This window comes from Callithrix jacchus, chromosome 4 (genome assembly GCF_049354715.1).
Source record: "Callithrix jacchus isolate 240 chromosome 4, calJac240_pri, whole genome shotgun sequence".
Taxonomy (NCBI): Eukaryota; Metazoa; Chordata; class Mammalia; order Primates; family Cebidae; genus Callithrix; species Callithrix jacchus.
Window position 1 is genome coordinate 129,170,853 of NC_133505.1, and position 20,885 is coordinate 129,191,737.

At 35.2% G+C, this 20,885-nt stretch overlaps 1 protein-coding gene across 22 annotated transcripts in view; it reads left to right on the plus strand.

Moving 5' to 3' along the window:
- PKIB (cAMP-dependent protein kinase inhibitor beta) overlaps window positions 1-20,885 on the plus strand; it is a 275,134-nt gene that overhangs the window by 166,670 nt on the left and 87,579 nt on the right. For 21 of the 22 annotated variants that reach the window (XR_013534519.1, XR_013534520.1, XM_078370008.1 and 18 more), the window contains one exon: window positions 14,262-14,344. Coding sequence is in view for 3 of the 22 variants with exons in the window: in XM_078370008.1 (XP_078226134.1) it covers window positions 14,262-14,344 (83 nt within the window). In the remaining 19 variants the exon portion in view is untranslated. Of the gene's footprint in view, window positions 1-14,261; window positions 14,345-15,457; window positions 19,636-20,885 lie in introns of those variants that run through there. The other variant, XM_078370009.1, reaches the window with a different exon arrangement.

The following is a 20,885-nucleotide window of genomic DNA, read 5'->3' on the forward strand; positions in this document are numbered from 1 at the left end:
TTAATTTTAGTGTAAGATGCCAGGAAGGGGTCCAGTTTCTGCTTTCTGCACACTGCTAGCCAGTTTTCCCAACACCATTTATTAAACAGGGAATCCTTTCCTCATTGCTTGTTTTTCTCAGGTTTGTCAAATATTAGATGGTTGATGTGTGGCATTGCCTCTGAGGCCTCTGTTCTGTTCCATTGGTCTATATCTCTGTTTTGATTACTGTAGCCTTGTAGTATACTTTGAAGTACCATTCTGTTTTGATTACTGTAGCCTTGTAGTATACTTTGAAGTCAGGTAGTGTGATGCCTCCAGCTTTGTTCTTTTTGCTTAAAATTGACTGGGCTATGCAGGCTCTCTTTTGGTTCCCTATGAAGTTTAAGGTGTTTTTTTCCAGTTCTGTGAAGAAGGTCATAGGTAGCTTAATGAGGATAGTGTTGAATCTATAGATTACTTTGGGCACTATGGCCATTTTCACAATATTGATTCTTCCTAACCATGAGCATGGAATGTTTCTCCATCTGTTTTTGTCCTCTCTTATTTTCTTGAGTAGTGGTTTGTAGTTCTCCTTGAAGAGGTCCTTCACATCCTTTCTTAGTCGAATTCCTACGTATTTTATTCTCTTTGTAGCAGTTGTGAATAGCAGTTCGTTCTTGATTTGGCTCTCTTTGAGTCTGTTATTGGTGTATAGCAATGCTTGTGATTTCTGCCCATTGATTTTGTATCCTGAGATTTTGCTGAAGTTGCTTATCAGTTTAAGGAGATTTTGGGCTGAGACAATGGGATATTCTAAATATACAATCATGTCATCTGCAAATAGTGACAATTTGACTTTCTCCTTTCCTAATTGAATACCATTTATTTCTTTTTCTTGCCTATTGATCTGGCTAGAACTTCCAATACTATATTGAATAGGAGTGGTGAGGGAGGGCATCCTTGTCTAGTGCCAGATTCCAAAGGGAATGCTTCCAGTTTTTGCTTATTCAATATGATATTCGCTGTGGGTTTGTCATAAATAGCTTTTATGATTTTGAGATACATTCCATCGATTCCTAGTTTATTGAGAATTTTTAGCATAAAGTGCTGTTGAATTTCGTCAAATGCCTTCTCTGCATCTATTGAGATAATCATGTGGTTTTTGTCTTTAGTTCTATTTATGTGGTGGATTATGTTTATGGATTTGCATATGTTGAACCAGCCTTGCATACCCAGGATGACGCCTACTTGATTGTGATGGATAAGCTTTTTGATGTGCTGTTGCAATCAGTTTGCCAGTATTTTTTTGAAGATTTTTGCATCTATGTTCATCATGGATATTGGCCTGAAATTTTCTTTTTTTGTTGAGTCTCTGCCAGGTTTTGGTATCAGGATGATGTTGGTCTCATAAAATGATTTGGGAAGGATTCCTTCTTTTTGGATTGTTTGGAATAGTTTCAGAAGGATTGGTACCAGCTCCTCTTTGTATGTCTGGTAGAATTGGGCTGTGAACCCATCAGGACCTGGGATTCTTTTGGTTGGCAGGCTATTAATTGCTGCCTCAACTTCAGCCCTTGTTATTGTTCTGTTCATGGTGTCGACTTCCTGGTTTAGACTTGGGAGGGTGCAAGTGTAGAGCAATGTATCCATTTCTTCTGGTTTACTGGTTTATGCACCTAGAGTTGTTTGTATTAATCTCTGCTTGTAATTTGTATTTCTGTGGAAATAGTGGTGTTATCTCCTTTTTCGTTTTTTATTGCATCGGTTTGATCCTCTCCCTTTTCTTTTTTTATTAATCTGGCTAGTGGTCTGTCTATTTTGTTGAACTTCTCAAAAAACCAGCTCCTGGATTTATTTTTTTTTTTGAATGGTTTTTTTTGTGTGTGTCTCTATGTCCTTCATTTCTACTCTGATCTTAGTTATTTCTTGTCTTCTGCTAGCTTTTGATGTTTTTTTTTTTTTATCTTGCTCCTCTAGCTCTTTCAATGTTAATGATAGGGTATGATTTTTAGATCTTTCCTTGCGTCTCATGTGGGCACTTATTGCAATAAATTTTCCTCTACATACTGCTTTAAATGTGTCCCAGAGATTCTGGTACATTTTGTCTTTGTTCTCTGTGGTTTCCACGAACATCTGTATTTTTGCCTTCATTTCATTGTTTATCCAGTCAACATTCAAGAGCCAGTTGTTCAGTTTCCATGAAGTTGTGCGGTTCTGAGTTAGTTTCTGAATTCTGAGTACTAATTTGATTGCACTGTGATCTGAGAGACTGTTATGATTTCTGTTCTTTTGTATTTGGTGAGGAGTGATTTACTTCCAATTATGTGGTCAGTTTTAGAGTAGGTGTGATGTGGTGCTGAGAAGAATGTATATTCTGTGGATTTGGGGTAGACAGTTCTGTAAATGTCTATTAGGTTTGCTTGTTCCAGATCTGACTTCAAGTCCTGGATATCCTTGTTAATTTTCTGTCTCGTTGATCTGTCTAATATTGACAGTGGAGTGTTAGAGTCTCCCACTGTTTTTGTGTGGGAATCTAAGTAAGTCTCTTTGTAGGTCATTAAGAACATGCTTTATGTATTGGGTCCCTATATATTTAGAATCGTTAGCTCTTCTTGTTGCATTGATTCTTTTACCATTATGTAATGCCCTTCTTTGTCTCTTTTGATTTTTGTTGTTTTAAAATCTATTTTTATCAGAGAGTAGGAATGCAAATCCTGCTTTGTTTTGCTCTCCATTTGCTTGGTAAATCTTCCTCCATCCCTTTATTTTGAATCTATGTGTATCCTTGCATGTGAGATGGGTTTCCTGGATACAGTACACCGATAGGTTTTGACTTTTCATCCCATTTGCCAGTCTGTGTCTTTTGATTGGGGCATTTGGCCCATTTACATTTAAGGTTAATATTGTTATGTGTGAATGATCCTGCCATTTTGATGCTAGCTGGTTGGTTTTTTTGGCCATTAGTTGATGCAATTTCTTCATTGTTTCAATGCTCTTTACCATTTGGTAAATTTTTGGAGTGGCTGCTACTGGTTGTTCCTTTCTATCTTTAGTGCTTCTTTCAGGAGCTCTTATAAGGCAGGCCTGGTGATAACGAAATCTCTCAGCAATTGCTTGTTTATAAAGGATTTTATTTCTCCTTTGCTTATGAAGCTTAGTTTGGCTGGATACAAATTTCTAGGTTGAAAGTTCTTTTCTTTAAGAATGTTGAATATTGGCTCCCACTATCTCCCGGCTTGTAGGGTTTCTGCCAAGAGATCCACTGTGAGTCTGATGGGCTTCCCTTTGTGGGTAACCTGATCTTTCTCTCTGGCTGCCCTTAGCATTTTTTCCTTCATTTCGACCTGGTGAATCTGATGATTATGTGCCTTGTGGTTGCTCTTTTTGAGGAATATCTCTGTGGTGTTCTCTGTATTTCCTGCACTTGAATGTTGACCTGCCTTGCTAGGTTGGTGAAGTTCTCCTGCCTAATATCCTGAAGAGTGTTTTCCAGCTTGCATTAATTCTCTCCATCACATTCATATACACCTGTCAAATGTAGATTAGGTCTTTTCATGTAATCCCATATTTCTTAGAGGCTTTGTTCATTTCTTTTTTCTCTAATCTTGCCTTCTCATTTTATTTCATTGAATTGTTCTTAAGTCTCTGATATTCTTTCTTCTGTTTGGTCGATTCGGCTGTTGAAACTTGTGTATACTTCTTGACGTTCTGGTGTTGTGTTTTTCAGCTCCATAAATTTATTTATATTTTTCTCTAAGCTGTTTATTCTTGTTAGCATTTTGTCAAACCTTTATTCAAGGTTCTTAGTTTCTTTGCATTGGGCTAAAACATGTTCTTTTAGCTAAGAAAATTTGTTATTACCCACTTTCTGAAGCCTGTTTCAGTCAATTTATCAGATTCATTGTCCATTCAGCCTTGTTCCCTTGCTGGTGAGGAGTTGTGATCCCTTGGGGCAGAGAGGCATTCTGGTTTTGGGTGTTTTCATTATTTTTGTGCTGGTTTCTTCCCATCTTTGTGGATATCTTCCTATGGTCTTTGTATTTGGTGACTTTCAGATGGGTTCTCTTAGTGGATGTCCTTTTTGTTGATGATGAAGTTATTTCTGTTTGCTTTTCAGTTTTCCTTCTAACAGTCAGGACCCTCAGCTGTGGGACTGCTGGAGGTCCACTCCAGACCCTGCTTGCCTGGAGATCACCTGCAGCAGCTGCAGAACAGTAAGGGTTGCTGCCAGTTTCTTCTTCTGTTATCTTTGACCCCGAAAGATACTCGCCAGATGTCAACCTGATCTCTCCTTTATGAGGTGTCTCTTTGGATATACAGGGATCAGGGAACTGCTCGAGGAGACAGTCTGTCCCTTATAGGAGCTCAAGTGCTGAGCTGTGAGCTCCATTTCTCCATTAAGAGCTGCTGGGCAGATATATCTAAGTCTGCTGCAGTGGAACTCATAACGACCTTTTTTTCCCAGGTTCTCTGTGCTGCGAAGGTGGGGCCTTATTTATAAGTTCCTGATGTGCTGCTGCCTTTTTTTCAAAGGTGCCCTCTCCAGCAAGGAGGTAGCCTAGTCAAAATCTTCCAGCAGGGGCATTGCTGAGCTGCCATGGGCTCTGCCCAGCTGCTGTTTGAACTTCCTTGTGGTTTTTTTCATAGCAGTATAGTTAGAACTTCCTCAGTAATGGTGGTCTGCCTCAGTAGTGGTGGACTGCCTCAGTAATGGCAGATGCCCTTTTCCTCACAGAGCTAAACCATCCTGGGTCCAGCTGTGCTTGCTGTGAAACTCTTAATCCAGAGAGTTTCAGATCACTGGTCTTTTTGGGGGTGCAACCTACCAAGCCAGATCACCTGGCTCCCTGTTTCAGCCTCCTTTTTTTCAGTTGAATTGGCAACTCTGTCTCTCAGGTATTACAGGCGCCAGTTGAAATGGCATTCAGATTTGTGTGAGTTTTTGTGTGGAGACCCGCTGCACCAGCTGAAATAGCTGTGCTGGAGACTCCTGACACTTTTCTGCCTGGGAATCTCCTGGTCTGTGGGCAGTAAAAATTCATTTGGAAATGTGATCAGTCATCCTCTGCATTCTTGCTGGGAACTGCACTCCAGAGCTGTTCCTATTTGACCATCTTGGATCATCTCCACAGTTAAGTTTTTTCTAAGATACCTTATTTAAAGCTACCTTTAAGAGTGATTTTTTTTTTTTTGCTGTTTGTATCATATATATCATTGGCAGGAGCAATCCATTTATCTTTCTTGTATAAGAGTATTAATAAATCTAAAATATATTAAACACAATATATGCCAGGCATTGTTCTATGTGACAAGAATTCAGTATGTCATTTAAATATCCCAATAACTCTATATGATAAGTACTATTATTATAGATATTTTTACTTATAGGGAAGCCATGGTTGTTCCAGAAAGTTTAAGTATCTTGGCCAAAGTACACAGTAAAGAATTATAATCAGTAAGTCTGTCTTCAGAATCCAAAAACATTCATGTTCTCAATCATGACAATTTATTGAAAGTACCAAATTCTTTTATAAGGGCAACTTAATAAAAATCTACAGCAAACATGTTTGTAAGTTATAATGATATGGTGAAAGAATGCAAGAGATTGAAGATTACAAAATAATTTAAGAAACAAGCTTTGCTTATTTTGTTCTTTGGGCTGTGATATACAGCAGGAAACCTTTTGATCAAGCTTCTTTATATTCATCCACATCCCATGAACATGAAACATAAATTCCAGGGGCATATTAACACTCTTGTTACCTTCAGTATGAGATGTGAAGATATATTATCTTTGATATGAAATGTGAAGAAAGAGGAAATCTTTAAAGCTTAAAAGAAAACTTAGAGGTAATGAATAAGTCTGTGAACTGTTTTTATCAATTCTCCAAAAACATTCATATTTCTTAGAGCTTTGAGTTATGAAGCAAAATAATAAATACCGAGAAGCTATCATTTAATCACAAGAGAAAAATCATATAGAAGAAAAGTTATATATAAAAGCTATGTCAAAAGTCCGAGAATATTGTGAGGCATTGTAATGTGTAGTGGATTAATTGTGGACTTCGGAGTTGAACAGAGCTGAGTTTGAATCCCAACTCGGGACTTATTAGCTATGTGACCTTAGGGATGCATCTCACTATCTTTAAGCTTTGTAAAAGGTCCACTATGTGATAAACTAATTGTAATGATTAAATGAACTGAAATGCAAAGTGTCTACTAAGGTTCATGATACAGAACAGGTGTTCATTAAATGTCAAAATCTGTTTATCTCCTTTTCCTCCTGACAGTAGCAAAATAAAAAGAGGTTTATCCTGGGGACCCGAAAGGTGAAAGAAGTTTCACAGTGGAATTACTCAGTTAGAGTTTGTCAAAATTTTTAAGACTTTGAGTCAACTTTGCCAAACCACTATGTAAAAGCAGTTGAACAATGTAGGTATTAACTTTTTAATTAAGGAAGCCTGATTTTACCTTGCCTATTAAAAATGTTTATGGATTTCACTTGAATCTAGGAAGACATTTGATGAGATGTTTAACTAGTTTATAAACTGATACCTGAAATATGAATGTATCTCTAATTATTAGTCATTTTTATCAGTTCCTTTTTATTCATTCTTCCTAATGAAGCTTTTAGTACTTGAATAAAAAATTTCAGATAAATTGAATTTTGGTCATTTGTGTATATTTTCAAATCAACTAGTCTAGTTGCAATGCTCCTTTCCACAAAACTGGGTCTATGTTTCCTCCATTGTATCTACCACATGGTAGATAAAAAGATTTGCCAAGGAATAATAAAGCAGGTTATTTGCAATTTTATGTAAACAAAAAAGGTATGGGGCCAGGCATTGGCTCATGCCTTTAATTCCAGGACTTTGGAAAGGTGAGGCAGGAGAATCCATTGAACCTGAGAGGCAGAGCTTGCAGTAAGCTGAGATTGCACAACTGCACTCTAGCCTGAGCAACAGAGCAAGACTCTGTCTCCAAATAATAATAATAATAATAATTACTTAATTTTTAAAAAGAAGCTATGAAAATGTAGCAATTGCCAAGGTTAGTTTAAAAACTGTCACAGTTGTAGAAATAAAGCATATATAATAGTGAAAAAAAAATACAGATTAGATTGGCCAGCTTTAGTGGCTCACTCCTGTAATCCCAACACTTTGGGAGGCATAGGCAGGTGCTTAGATTGAGCCCAGGAGTTTGAGACCAGCAACATGAAAAAACTCCATCTCTACAAAAAATAAGAAAATTAGCCAGGTATGGTGGTACGCACTTGTAGTTCTAACTACTCAGGAGGCTGATATAGAAGATTACTTGAGCCCAGAAGGTCAAGCCTGCAGTGAGCCAGGATTGTATCACTGCACTTTAGCCTGGGTGGCAGAGTGTGACCCTATTGCAAAATATAGATAGAGAGATAGATAGATAGATAGACAGACAGATAGATAGATTCGAGGTCAATGAAAGAAAAATTAGTAGTAAGTAGATAAGCAAGGTTGAATAGAATAATGCTCATTTTGTTTTGAACACTTAATGAATATCCTTGAGTGTTTCATACTTTCACAACTATATAAATTCATCCTTTTTGAACTTTATGGAGCAAAAGTGAGTGTAAACACATTTGCAAGTATTCTTTAATGTTATATATACCTTTTGCTAATATGAATAAAGATTTATAAATTTCAATTCAATAATCACTTATTGAATACCTACAGTATATTGTACTAAGTCCTGTACTCATATTGCCTTTTGCTGATATGAGTAAATATTCAATAATCTCTTATTGAATACCAACTATCTGCACTAAATCCTGCAGATAGTTGAATAAAACATTCCCATTCAAGATGTTCACAGGGTTTGGGGAAGACTATCACACACAGCTATAACAGAAAGCATCAGTGAGTCATGAAAAGAATGATTTAGGGGCAAAGATTATGATTAATACCAATCTGGAACAATTCCTAAAGCTTCACAGAAGAGGCAGCATTTGAGTTGGGCCATTAAGGATGGCCCACATCCTGCTAGGAAGAGCAAAAGGAAATGTGCATTCTAGGCAGATGAAGCAGAATGTTTTGTGTGTGGCCTATTTGTGTTCATCTTTCCCTATTTATTGCTAGCCCTAAATGGCCGAGGGATCCAAACAAGCACATTGTATCATTCTTGTACAAGTTCTCATGCAAAGGAAGCACTCAGTAAATATTGTTTTTTAATATATGAATGAATGAATAAACATACTTAAAGATACTTCTTAATATGGGATGATAACTTTCAAATAAAAAATTATATCACATTGAGAGTTGTTTTTCTTTACCTGATAGCACCTATACAATTCAAAGGAAAATTTAAAGTTTCTAAACTCTGATTAAGATTTATCTCAGCAAATTTTAACTTCTGTGGATTTTAGTTCTAGCACTCTGCTGTTCTCTATTAATTAATTTCTACACTTTTTTTTTGCTTGTTTAAATGCATGAGTTCAAATGTATCACTTAATAACTTATTCTCTGATTTACTCCCCTGGATTCGATCAGTTGATTGTATTTACTATTAATATTGTTTCCCATCTGCCTATTGGATAAGCTCTTCTTGGTTGAATAACACTCACTGAATACCTGAATGTCTTAATTTGAACTCATTATGTTCCTTCCAACTTTTCTTGCCAACTATTCCTTTTGTGGATGTTCTGTTTACAAATAAATCCTGTGGTATATATGACTATATTTTCTCCCTACCCAAATACAATCAACTCTAGCATAAATTCTTCTGACAACTTTCACAATTGTCAACTCTTAGTCACAAAATAAAGCACTTGGCTTATTACCCTAAATGCTCTTCATTCATTTTTCTTCCGTCTTGCAGACAATTGTTCTAAATCCTTTCTTGACATAGCATAGACACTTTCATGATGATTCATCATTTACTGATACAGAAAACTTCATTTTATTTATTTATTTATTTATTTTATTATACTTAAAGTTCTGGGGTACATGTGCAGATTGTGCAGGATTGTGACATAGGTATACATATGCCATGGTGGTTTGCTCCACCCATCACCCCATCATCTACGTTTGGTATTTCTCCTATGGTTATCCCTCCCCAATCCCCCCACCCCCTGCTATCTCTCCCCTAACCCACCCTCCACACCCCCAACAGGCACCAGTGTGTGATGTTCTTTTTATAAAATACCTTTAATTTCTTTCTGACCAGAAAAGCACGTGATTTAACTTATAAAACATAAAATTCAGAAAATAAATTAATTAAAATTATACAAGATTTTAATTGTGTATCATCTTACAGAAAACATTCTTATTTTGTTATATATGGGATTAACATATATACTTTTAAAAAACAAAAATATGATTCTATTGTATAGCAAGTGTATCCAGTTCTTTCATTTAACATTTATGAAACATATTCATGTCTTATGATTACATATTCTTTAAGACTTGGTGAGTTGAATGAGTTGAATAGCATTACTTTAAGAGTTAATATAGAGCAAAGTCTGAATGTCTCCAATGGGCTTCTTAGCTGTGCGATCTTGGATAAGTTACTGAATATTTTTGAGCTTCAGTTTTGTCATTTGCTAAATGGAGATCTTAATAGTTGTAATGAAGATTTAATGACATGGTGCATACAAAGTATGCCCTGTGCATTAATAGCTAGTCTAAATGTTAGCTACAATTTCTTATTTCTTATAGCTCAATACTATTTCTTCCTACAGCTACGTCATACTTTATTGGACTGTGCCCCCAGTTAGATGTATTGCTTAGTAATTCAATCTTAAACCTTTTGCCTGGCTTTCAGGATTCCTTATAACCTAGCCTGACCTGACTTACTACATTTTTCACAATTTAAATTCCCTCCTCTCTTTAACCGATTTCTTTCCAGCTGCTGTGTTCAGTATACTGATTTTCACCTTATCTCCCTTACTTGAGGCTACCTATTGTTGTTTGTGTATACAGATCATTCCTGGGTAGAGGCGAAAGCTGATTCCATGGGGAACTCAGCAGCTGGGTTGAGCCCTCAGAGTCAGTTCAAATGAGGGCTCAGGGCTGGTTCTTTATGCCCTGCAGTAACTTATAATTGGAAGGTCTCAGTTGAGGACCATCACCCACCAATACTCAGCTGGGGAAATGAATGATTCAGTCCTGAAAGGGAATCTGGTGGCACACCTGCTTCATAATACTGTCCATCTTTCATTGTACTTGAATAAACCTTTTCTCAGGTGTATTACTTAGATAGAGCTATATGCTATATGTCAAGGCTGAAATATAGAGAGATGATACATAATGCAATATATATTGCATTAATAGGAAAGTAATACAGGAGCCAACCGAAAGAGCTAATGATGACCCAATCTGGAACAATTTGAAGAGCATAATAAAGTACGATTGGATTATAATCCAAAGTATAAAATATAATATCCACCATAAGTTTATATCATTATGAATAAATAATTGAATACACAAATAAATGAGAAGAAGAGATAAATCTCTTATGCAGAAGAATTCCAAATAATTTATATAGATACAACATCCTTAAGGAGGTAGAAAATAACTTGTTTCTTCTTAATCAGGGGCTACACATAATGACTTCTTTCCCAAAAATACAGTGGAAAGCAGCAGGATGCAAACTAACTTTCCAGTGAAGAAACCTGACAAACACTGTCTCAGCAAGGTCAACATCAGTAGTGATTACATATTGATATTATATCCTCTTGCTATGATGTGATGAAAATGGCGCTTTTCCTCTGTGATCTTCCTCCAAAAATCCAATAGCCACAGTCTAATCATGAGGAAAACATCAGGCAAATCCCAACTGAAGGACATTCTACAAAATACCTGTCAAACTATTAAGGTCATTAATAACAAGGAGAGGCTAAGGAAATGATACAGCAAAGAGGAAACATGATGACTAAATGTAATATAGTATCCTGAATGACACTCTGAGATACCATAAGGGCATTGGATAAAACTAAAGAGACATGAAGTATGGGATTTAGTTGATGATAGCATATCAATATTAGTTCATTAATTCTAATAAATGTAATACTAGTGTAAGATACTAATCGGGAAAACTGGGTATGGAACACTATAGGAACTTTCTGTACTATCTTCTATTTTTTTGTAAATCTAAAGCTATTGTAAAAATTATGTTAAAAAGAAATACTATTACCATATGACCCAGCAATTCCACTTCTGGGTATATATCCAGAAGATTTGAAAGCAGGGTCTTGAGGAGATATTGGTACACCCATGTTAATAGTGGCATTATTTACAATATCTGAAAGGTAAAAGCAACTCAAATGTCCATTGATGGATGAATACTTAAATAAAATGTAGTAAATACATTGGGATATTTTTATTTAAGGCTTTATTCAGCCTGGAAAAGGAAGGTAATTCTGACACATGTTGCCACAGAGATAAACTTTTAGAACATTATGCTAACCGAAATACGCTAGTCACAAAAAGTCAATTACTATATGCTTCCACTTATAAACATATCTAGAGTAGTAAAATTTATAAAAACAGACAGTATAATGGTGATTTTCAGGAGTTTTGGAGAGAGGAATGGAGGTGGTAGTTTAATGGGTATGAAGTTTCAGTTTTGCAAGAGAAAAAAGTTCTGGAAATTGGTTGTATAACAGCATGAATATGATGAATAATACTGAACTATAGGCTTAAATATGATTAAGATGATAAATTTTATGCTTTAAACTATAATTTTAAAAAAACAAGTACTATTAAAATTACCATTTTTAGTCCATTCGCCTGATGAAATTGATACTGCACAGATATGGTATATCTGTTTCTTTTCTGTTTATGATCCTCAGTACCCTATTTGGTTAATTATTCAGTGATCTAAAACAGTAATGAGGTTAAGTCAGATAATCAGTATCATGCAAAAGTATTTGCAAACAATGCTCATCCAAAAGCCCATATGAAAGTTACCTGGAAACCAGCAGGACGTAATGCTCATGAGAACTCAGGTGTTGAAAGAGAGAAAAACATGGATCAACTGCATTTTTGTTGCTTTTGTCTAAAATAAAAACTTTATTGAGCTGAAGCCACAGTTCTAATTATATATTAAATGATATTTGGTTGATATCTTTTATTTCCTCTTTGCAAACAAAACAAACATCCTATTGCACATACTCTACATTTCTTTCATGTAAAACCCTACAACACAAGGACAGAGAATAGGGACATATTTTCTATTAGAGTTCAGCAATGTCTGGAGGTATTAGCGAAGTTTTGAAGAAGATGACATTAATATCTGTGCCACATATGGCAGTTGAGTTAATTTTTAAATGGCAGGTTCAGTTAATTGAGATTTGTCACTGTTTTGAGCTCCTTTTCCTTTTTCCCACTCTTTTAGATTCAGAGTGTCTTTGACATCCAAATACATTAGAGTATAATTCCTTTGGTGTTCTTTTTCTTTGAAAGCCAGAACAAACAAGAACATCACATTTCCAAAAGAAAGCTGTAAGACTTAAGAGTGTGATCACAGATACCTCTTGGGTCCCAATCTGTATTTAGTGTTAAACAAAGAAAGCAAGTTTATACTTTTGCAGATCTTCAGAAAGCATAATAACCATATATTTGGAATTTTATTGTATGTGATCTTCCTCAAATCTCAGGACAACCTGTAGAGATGGGCAGGATTAATATTATTATGCCATTTGATGAGCAAGGCTCTGTCATTTACCTCCAAGAATGGAGATGACTCCTCAAAATCAACAGCTGAAAAATAGATGAGTTGAAACTAGAATTGAAGTCAGTGCTTCTGCCTTTATGTTACAATGTCCTTAGGACACCAGAAGCGGGAAGGAAAAAAAGAGTAATCAAATTGTTTGAAAACTAACATCGAGTGGCTAACATAATGCTGTTGACATTTAGAAAAAAAGATAATTTATTTCAGAATCTAGTGAAATATCTCCACCATATATAGTTCTTGGGTTTTATACAAATCTGAAGTTCAGTTACTGTCCCAGTGTGAAAGGTGTATGCAGGATGGATTGGAAGGGGAATGGCTCAGGCCAGGGAGATTAGTAAGAGATGTCATAACCCTGGAACAGTGGGCAGGATAGAAGAAGCTATGGCTGGGAAGAGTTGAACTTGATTTGCCTGTGCAAATGGAGTTGGAAGGAAGAGTGAATTGAAGAACATTAAAACCTAGAATAGATAGAATTTGATAGTTTATTAGAAAGAAGTAGGGAAGAGAAGACAGCAGACAACATTGATCCTTGAATATATAATATAAAGCTAGACTCTTCCCTGTTCCGAATAACACTAGTATTCAGATATCTGTCCTGTCTATCTACCTATCAGCAGAGTAATATAGACATTACTGACCCCACATTTAGAAAAAGAAACAGATGATCTTCATAAAATGAAAGAAGCATGGCTCTTTCGTTTTTAACATCTAAGCATTTACTATGTGTCTGCTCAAATGTGTAGACTGCCTGAGTGAAAGGGTGCCTGGTTAACCCAGTGATCAGTTGTGGCTGCCTCCATCAGAAGTAGATATGTAAATGAAAATAACTAGGTTTTCCAGTTATTTAAAGCTAATAACTAGTTTTTAATTGGGGACTTTTGACATACAAATACCTAAAAGAATATGATCAGCAAAAATATGCAAGTGGGTTATCTACCTATTCATAGCAAAATGTTAGGTTACCCCTTCATGGTGAGGCATTGTGCATAGACTGGATTTTATTGGATTCATTTCTCTCCAAAAATTGCAATCACTGTATCTTGCAATTGAGAAAAACAATGTCCTTGCTCCTTGATATTTAAATTCAAAGATGAATGGTTGCAGGAATATGTTGCTTTTTAAATTACACATTTGAGAAAGACTATCACCTAGTGAATCTATTTTTCAGTGGAAATGTGAAAATCTAAAATATGTATGTTTATTGCTCTCTTGTTGATTTTGCTATTTAGTAAGAATGTCTCTGTTCATGTTCCACAGTTTTAGAGCAAAACACAAGAAAGACTGCTCGGAATACTATTGATGTGTTTGAATGGTGAACAAAGTAACAAAAAGAAATACATCACTTACTTATCTGGATGTATGGAACTGCTTACTCAAGAAAATTTATCCTGCTCTTGCTATCAGCTAGAGACACTGAAAAAAAATATGGGAAAAGGAATATAAAAGACAATGAATGTTTTTTAAAAACAAATGACATTTGGTTTAAATTAGACATTTTTGTCCAAGGAACAACTTGTTCTTTTTTGCAAGAGACAAGAAACTAGAGATGTTTGTCTAAATAAATCTTTTCCTGACTTTGTTTCCTTCAGAGTCGTGCTATACTGAAAAGACACCCAATCAAGAGAACTCTGGGAGAAGCCAGAAACCCTGTCCCAGGTACAGAAAAGAAAAAGTAAGTACATTTTTCTTCCACTGATCTTGGAACATATGGAATAACATATTGAAGATGTTTCTAAAAATATCTTTGTTGCTGTAAAGCCAGATGACAGCATACAAAATGTAAGGTGGGATATCCTCCTTTTAGAAGACAATGTAGTTTAATATAAGGTTGATATAATCTACTGTTAATTTCTAATTAATGGCAAACAATACATCCTGGGACCTTCAGATACACATTTTCAACTTGCATCTGCCAGGGATAAGTGATTAGTAGAGACTGAGCTTGGTTTGACATTTCTACTCTTAGCTGTGCCTATTTAAATAGTTCTTAGTAGAGGCAGCTAACCCATCAGAATAATGTTTTGAAATTTATAGCCTTTAAAACAGAAGAGAAATTCATACTGCCTATCAGGTCTTACAAACTGACTGCTTTTCTCATTACTACTTTCCTCAGAGACCATATAATAGAATTATAATCAGTACATACAATTAAATGTTCTTGATGACACTAATAGGTAGACATACACCTCAAGTTAATACTTTTTTGAGAGACAGGTTTTTGTGTGCTGGTGATATATAACACAGATATCTGTCCAATTATCTATCTATCTATCTATCTATCTATCTATCTATCTATCTAAGACAGATATCTGTATATATTCATACTGTCCTACATCAGTAGTACAGCCTTTGAAAATTGAGGCCACATTCATATTGCAGTCTTATTAGTATTTCATAAAAATGTTACGAGTTTGTAACACAGAAACAGAAAACCAAACACTGCATGTTCTCACTCATAGTGAGAGCTGAACAAGGAGAACACATGGATGCAGAGAGGGGACCATCATCATACATCCGGGATCTGTCAGGAAGTGGGGGTGTAGGGGAGAGATACCATTAGGAGAAATACCTAATGTAGATGACTGGTTGATGGGTGCAGCAAACCATCATGGTATACCTGTGTAACAAACCTGCACATTCTGCTCATTTATCTCAGAACTTAAAAGTGTAATAAAAATAAATAAATACATGTTATCAGCTTGGTAGAAATTTTATTTGAGAGCACCTCGATCCCTTAGTGCTACATTCGCCTACCCAGAGTGAGAACCTTGCTTCTCCCCTGCAGCTTAGATGATGAAGCAAGAGGTAAGCTGCAGCCTGAGGGAAGGCTCCGAATTTCTTCACCGCCTCTCAGATTCCTATGAGAACACAATTCCAGAGGAGCAGGAAGGAGTGGAAGACATTACATTTGGTTTAGGCCCATTGTTTGGTCTTCGTAAAACCAGTGTACAACTTTCCTATTAACCCTCTGTGATTTTGTTTAAACATTGGCAATAGGTTCATTTCCATGGCACATCAGAACATTTTTACTTTGATGTAAACATTTAAATTTATGTCTAAAAATAAAAAAATAACGTCTTAATTGATATCTACTTTTATTATAAAGTAATTTTACACAAATAATTTTATCAGAACCATTTATATTTCTATGTAAACCACTAGATTCTCCATACTAGGACAAAATAAGTAGAATTATAAATATGAATTAATTTTGTACTTAAGGAAAATTAAAACTAATATAAAATAATTATTTGGTCTATATTGTGGGCTGAATATATAATGATTTATAAGCATAATCTTATTTAATTCTCACAGTAACTCATGAGGAAGGTAAGGAAGGCATGGTTATTTCCAGTGATACAAGCATACCTTGCCAAATGCACACATTTAGCAAGTGGGTGGTGAAGTTAGGACTTGAGCCTAATTTCGTCAGATGCATAAGCCTATGTCCTTGACCAGCTTGAATAGAAAGGTTTGGAAGGAGCTAAAACACTACATTTAAATGACTAAAGTATCTTCTTTTCATCAGCTATTTATAATCAATTATTAAAAATATACAGTCTTAAGGAACAAATTATCCCTATACTCTATGAATCCTATGAAAGAGGAAACATTTTTCTGATTTATTTAATAAGAAGCACAATACTATAAAAGTCAAAAAACAAAATTAATAAAAGTAACACAAAAAAGAAGATAATAATTTATTGAAATACTAGCTAAAGGAATGTAGATATCAACAAAATAGAGTAATACAACACATGGTGTTTATTCTAGGAATGTGAATGTGGTTTAGCATCAGGAAACTTATTAAAGTGATTTCATAGTCGTAGACCAAAGAATAAAACCAGTGTTTTAACTTCCAAATAGATTTCAAATGACATTTGATAAAATGCAACCATCTTTCTTTTAAGAAAACACACATACATGTTGTATAATGATTTAGGAATAGAGAGATACCATTAAAATATAAAAAAGTGATTTTAAGAAAGCAGAAAAACCCTAGTGGCTTACTACATGACCAGTTTCATCACTTATAGTTAATATCATTTAACAAATTTTAACCAATGGAATTGGTTAAATTATTTGTTTTAAATGACAAATATTTTCTGAATTCTTCTCATATATGCTAGGAACTGTCCTAAATGCTTTACAAATATTAACTCATTTAATTCTTACACCAACCCTAGGAGATTTGGACTACTATCATTCTATTTGACAAATTAGGAATCTGAGGCCAAAAGATGCTAAGTAACATGGCCAAGGTCATGCAGCTAATAAGTAGCAGAGCTGAATTAAAACTCATGTGGTTTGACCCATGAGTCTTTAATCATAAATATTACATTATGCTGCCTCTCAAAGATTATAATAATTAGAAAAATGGCTACCTTTTTTTTCTTAAAATATCCATATTTTACTAAGACATACTATATCTTAGTTAAAAATAAAGATGAAGTTCTAGTAAAGACCAGTTATAATCCCAAGAGAACTAACTGAAGAACCATTATGGTAATTAACTTTAAGTTACTATACAAAAGATAAATGTGTAAAAATCAGTTCATTTTTCTATGGCAGCAAAAAATTAAAAACATGAAAAAATCTCATAATAGCAATTAAGTATCACAAAGCTATGAATAAACTATTAAAGAAATGTGAAAGACTTTAAGAAAATAACACTTATTGAGAAACACAGATAAACAATTGTCTGTTAAGTATGTTATGCAGAAAGAAAAATAAGCCGTAATAAAGTTTATGTTATAGTCTTGGATGAGAATAATAGATGTTGTATAGATGTTAGCTTCCTCAAATTAGTTTATAAAGATAGTACAATTTCATTTAAAATCTTGAAAAGTTTTGGAGGAGAGCTTGGCAAAAAGATTATTAAAATTCATCTGGAAGCATGGACAGTCTAGAAAAGGCACATAAAATATATATATATAACTTGCTATTTTCCAATATTAAAGCATATTAAAAAGTTACAATTATTAAAGCTGTGTGGTACTATTTACTAACATGGAAACTTAGAGAAGCCAAATCAATTTGACAATTCCCCAAACAGATCAAAGCACATGTAAAAGTAATGCATAAGAAAAACCACGTTTTATGTTGATGGAGAAAGTAATAACCATTCAAAAAGCACAACAGCAATAATTAGTTCATGTTAGGGTAAATTTGGAAATTTTATTTATATAATATACAAATACATGTCAGATTGATAAAAGCAGAACAAAGACAGAGACATAACTGGAGGAAAATAGATTGGCAAATAATTTTATAATCTTGTCTAATGATGTCAAAGGCAAAAATCATAATTGAAGATTGATAGACTTGATTGTAAATATATTAAAACTTCTCTACATATAAAACAAAGAAGAGACTCAAATAGCATGAACATAATAAGTGTTTTGAAATTGGTTTCTCTTGATTTTTTTGTGGAGAAACAGAATTAATAAATTAGTAAGTTCTGACTAACATTTTAATATATTACTGTTTGAAGGCTGAGTGAAGCAGAAATTGTTCTGGGATAGTACTAATTTGGCATTTTAACTCCGGAAGGCAAACAGCATCACAGAAATTTCTGTGTGAAGAATACATACTATGTCTTAGTTAAAAATAAAGACTTAGTGCTAGTAAAGACCAGTGATAATATGGAAAAGTAAATTGTTCCACCTAAAACAATCAATTAAATTTGGCTTAGAATATCCAAGAGAATTGAGGATTTCAACTAGACAGTTTTATAATTCTCACATATGCATTTTATTTCAGTAGAAATTATTTGCAACCTTCTGAATTTTAATAACATGTTAAAGTAAGTTATCTCTAATAAAAATGAAATAATTCCATTTCTGTCTTGAATAATGCAGTAGAAAATTGCAGAGGAGTGACATAATGATACAATTTGAAGAGAGATGTTTCCTGTTTTATTAAAGTTGATGATATAAGAAAGATTGTTTGCCTCCTTCCAGAGTACCTCTGCTCTTTCAATGCTGGGAGCTCAGAGGAAGTATGAAAGGAAAATGTATAATAAGTAATGACCAATACTTTTTTATAGTTTTAATTTAGGTAAAATATTGAAGGTTATAACAGCCTGTACTATCACAATCAATTAATACTAACACCAACAAAATAGCAATTTTCTGTCCCAGGCCCTGTTAGCATAATTGCTAGACTCTGAGCTCCAAATATCTCATGGAAAAGACTAACCAGTGGGACCATGAACCTTCTAGACTTTCTGTTCACATTCAGCCCCTATCCATGATTGTGGCCAATGCATTGACTCCTGTTCACTGCTATTCCTCCTGAGGACACTCACTCTACTTCATGCCCTCTTGCTAGCAGTCTCTCAGCTGACATGGAATCTGCTACCCAGCCTGTGTTGCCCTTTTGTTTCAGGGCTCAAATTTCTCGAAGTTCTGCATTCAGCCATTCATCTGTTGTTTTCTAACCCTGACCATTGTTCCTGTATTGAGTTTAGTACTTCAACTCTCTTTATGCATTCACCTTAAAGAGTTTCTTCCCTCACTTACACAAGGACTAGGACTATTAATAAGTGGCTTTTTGCCAGGCAGGTCTTGGTCCTGGGGTTTGGCTAACAGCCATCATCACTGTCCTTGCCATAAGAACTTTGAGGTATTCATGATCCCAGGCAGATTAATCCTGCTGGTTCAGGAGACATGTCTAGAAGTGCCTGAAACTAAAAAAAGACTACAGTATAGATGTTAGCTCTAATACTCTTGCTAAATAAACATAGACTTTTAAACATGTATCTTTATTTGTTCATAAATATACATTTAGTGGATATATTCTTTGGTCACCCCCAGATAAAGGCCCTTAGGTAGACAAAAAAACTATGTAAAATTTTTTCTTCTTCTCATGGGTAATAAAGGTAAAAGAGAAACTTAGCCGTCTTGTTTTAAGCAACAATAACCAAATCAAACAAGGATAACCATAAAAATAAAGAATAAATCCCCAGCTGGGTGCCGCAGCTCACGCCTATAATCCCAGGACTTTGGCAGGCCAAGGCGGGTGGATCATGAGGTCAACAGATCAAGACCATCCTGGTCAACATCATGAAACCCCTTCTGTACTAAAAATACAAAAATTAGGTGGGCATGGTGGCGCACGCCTGAGTCCCAGCTAGTCAGGAGGCTGAGGCGGGAGAATTGCTTGAATTCAGGAGGCGGAGGTTGCGGTGAGCTGAGATCGTGCCATTGCACTCCAGCCTGGGTAACAAGAGTGAAACTCCATATCTTGTTAAAAAAAAAAAAAAAGAATAAATCTTGTTAATGTTCATCCTAGACAAACTATCACTTTCTGAAGACTGTCCAAACACTGTAAGCAGTGAGTTCTGGAGGCAAAAATGGAAAACAAAACAACCAAAAAACAAAAGAGCAGAACACACAGACGTTCTTGTCAAGGAGAGTAAAGGGAATATATACAAAGAATGAAGGTGGTCATTAACAGATTAGCACTAATTCTTAGTGATCAAAGTAATTGTGAATTAATGTTTGCAGTGTGCCAAACTCATTTTCTCATTTCTTCATTCAGCAAGTGTTCATTGAGTGTTTACCCCATTTACCCTGTGCCCTGCACTGTTGTGAGCTGTGGGGATCAGAATTGAAGACATGGCAATTCTCCAGAGTGATTCTTTGTGAATCACTAGCATGGAAATTCTGAACTAGAGAAAATTGACTAGAGGAGTGTGAGGAGACCCAAAGGGTGTTTTATCAGGAGTGGCTGATGATTTACTTTGTGGAAGTCCTAGAGATGAAGTGCTTACTTTCTTCAATTATATGAGAAATATCGTGTCAAAAAAAAAAAAATCTGTGTGATTGAGAAGGCAAAACTAGATTGAGTGGATGGAATTAAAAGAAGAAACATTTTTGATGAGTCAAAGGAAAGGGTGCCTGAAATTATAATAAGATACCTCTGATAACTAAGTTGGTTGGTCGTAAGTGGGAGGGCAAGGGGTTGGTGTTGGGGGTGGGTAACTAATTCATCTCCAAAGACAAAAGTTCCAGGATCTGTTGTTGAAATCATTGATGTGGGAAGGGTTCCCCTGAAGACAATACAATAAGGGACTACAAGGGTGCTTTTGAGTTAGATCTACCAGCTTTGTCACTTACTCTTAGGGTTTGACCAAATCTCTCATCTCTGATTCTTAGTGTCTACATCAGAGAAAAGGAGATAGTACATGCACAGGACTGTGGTGAGAA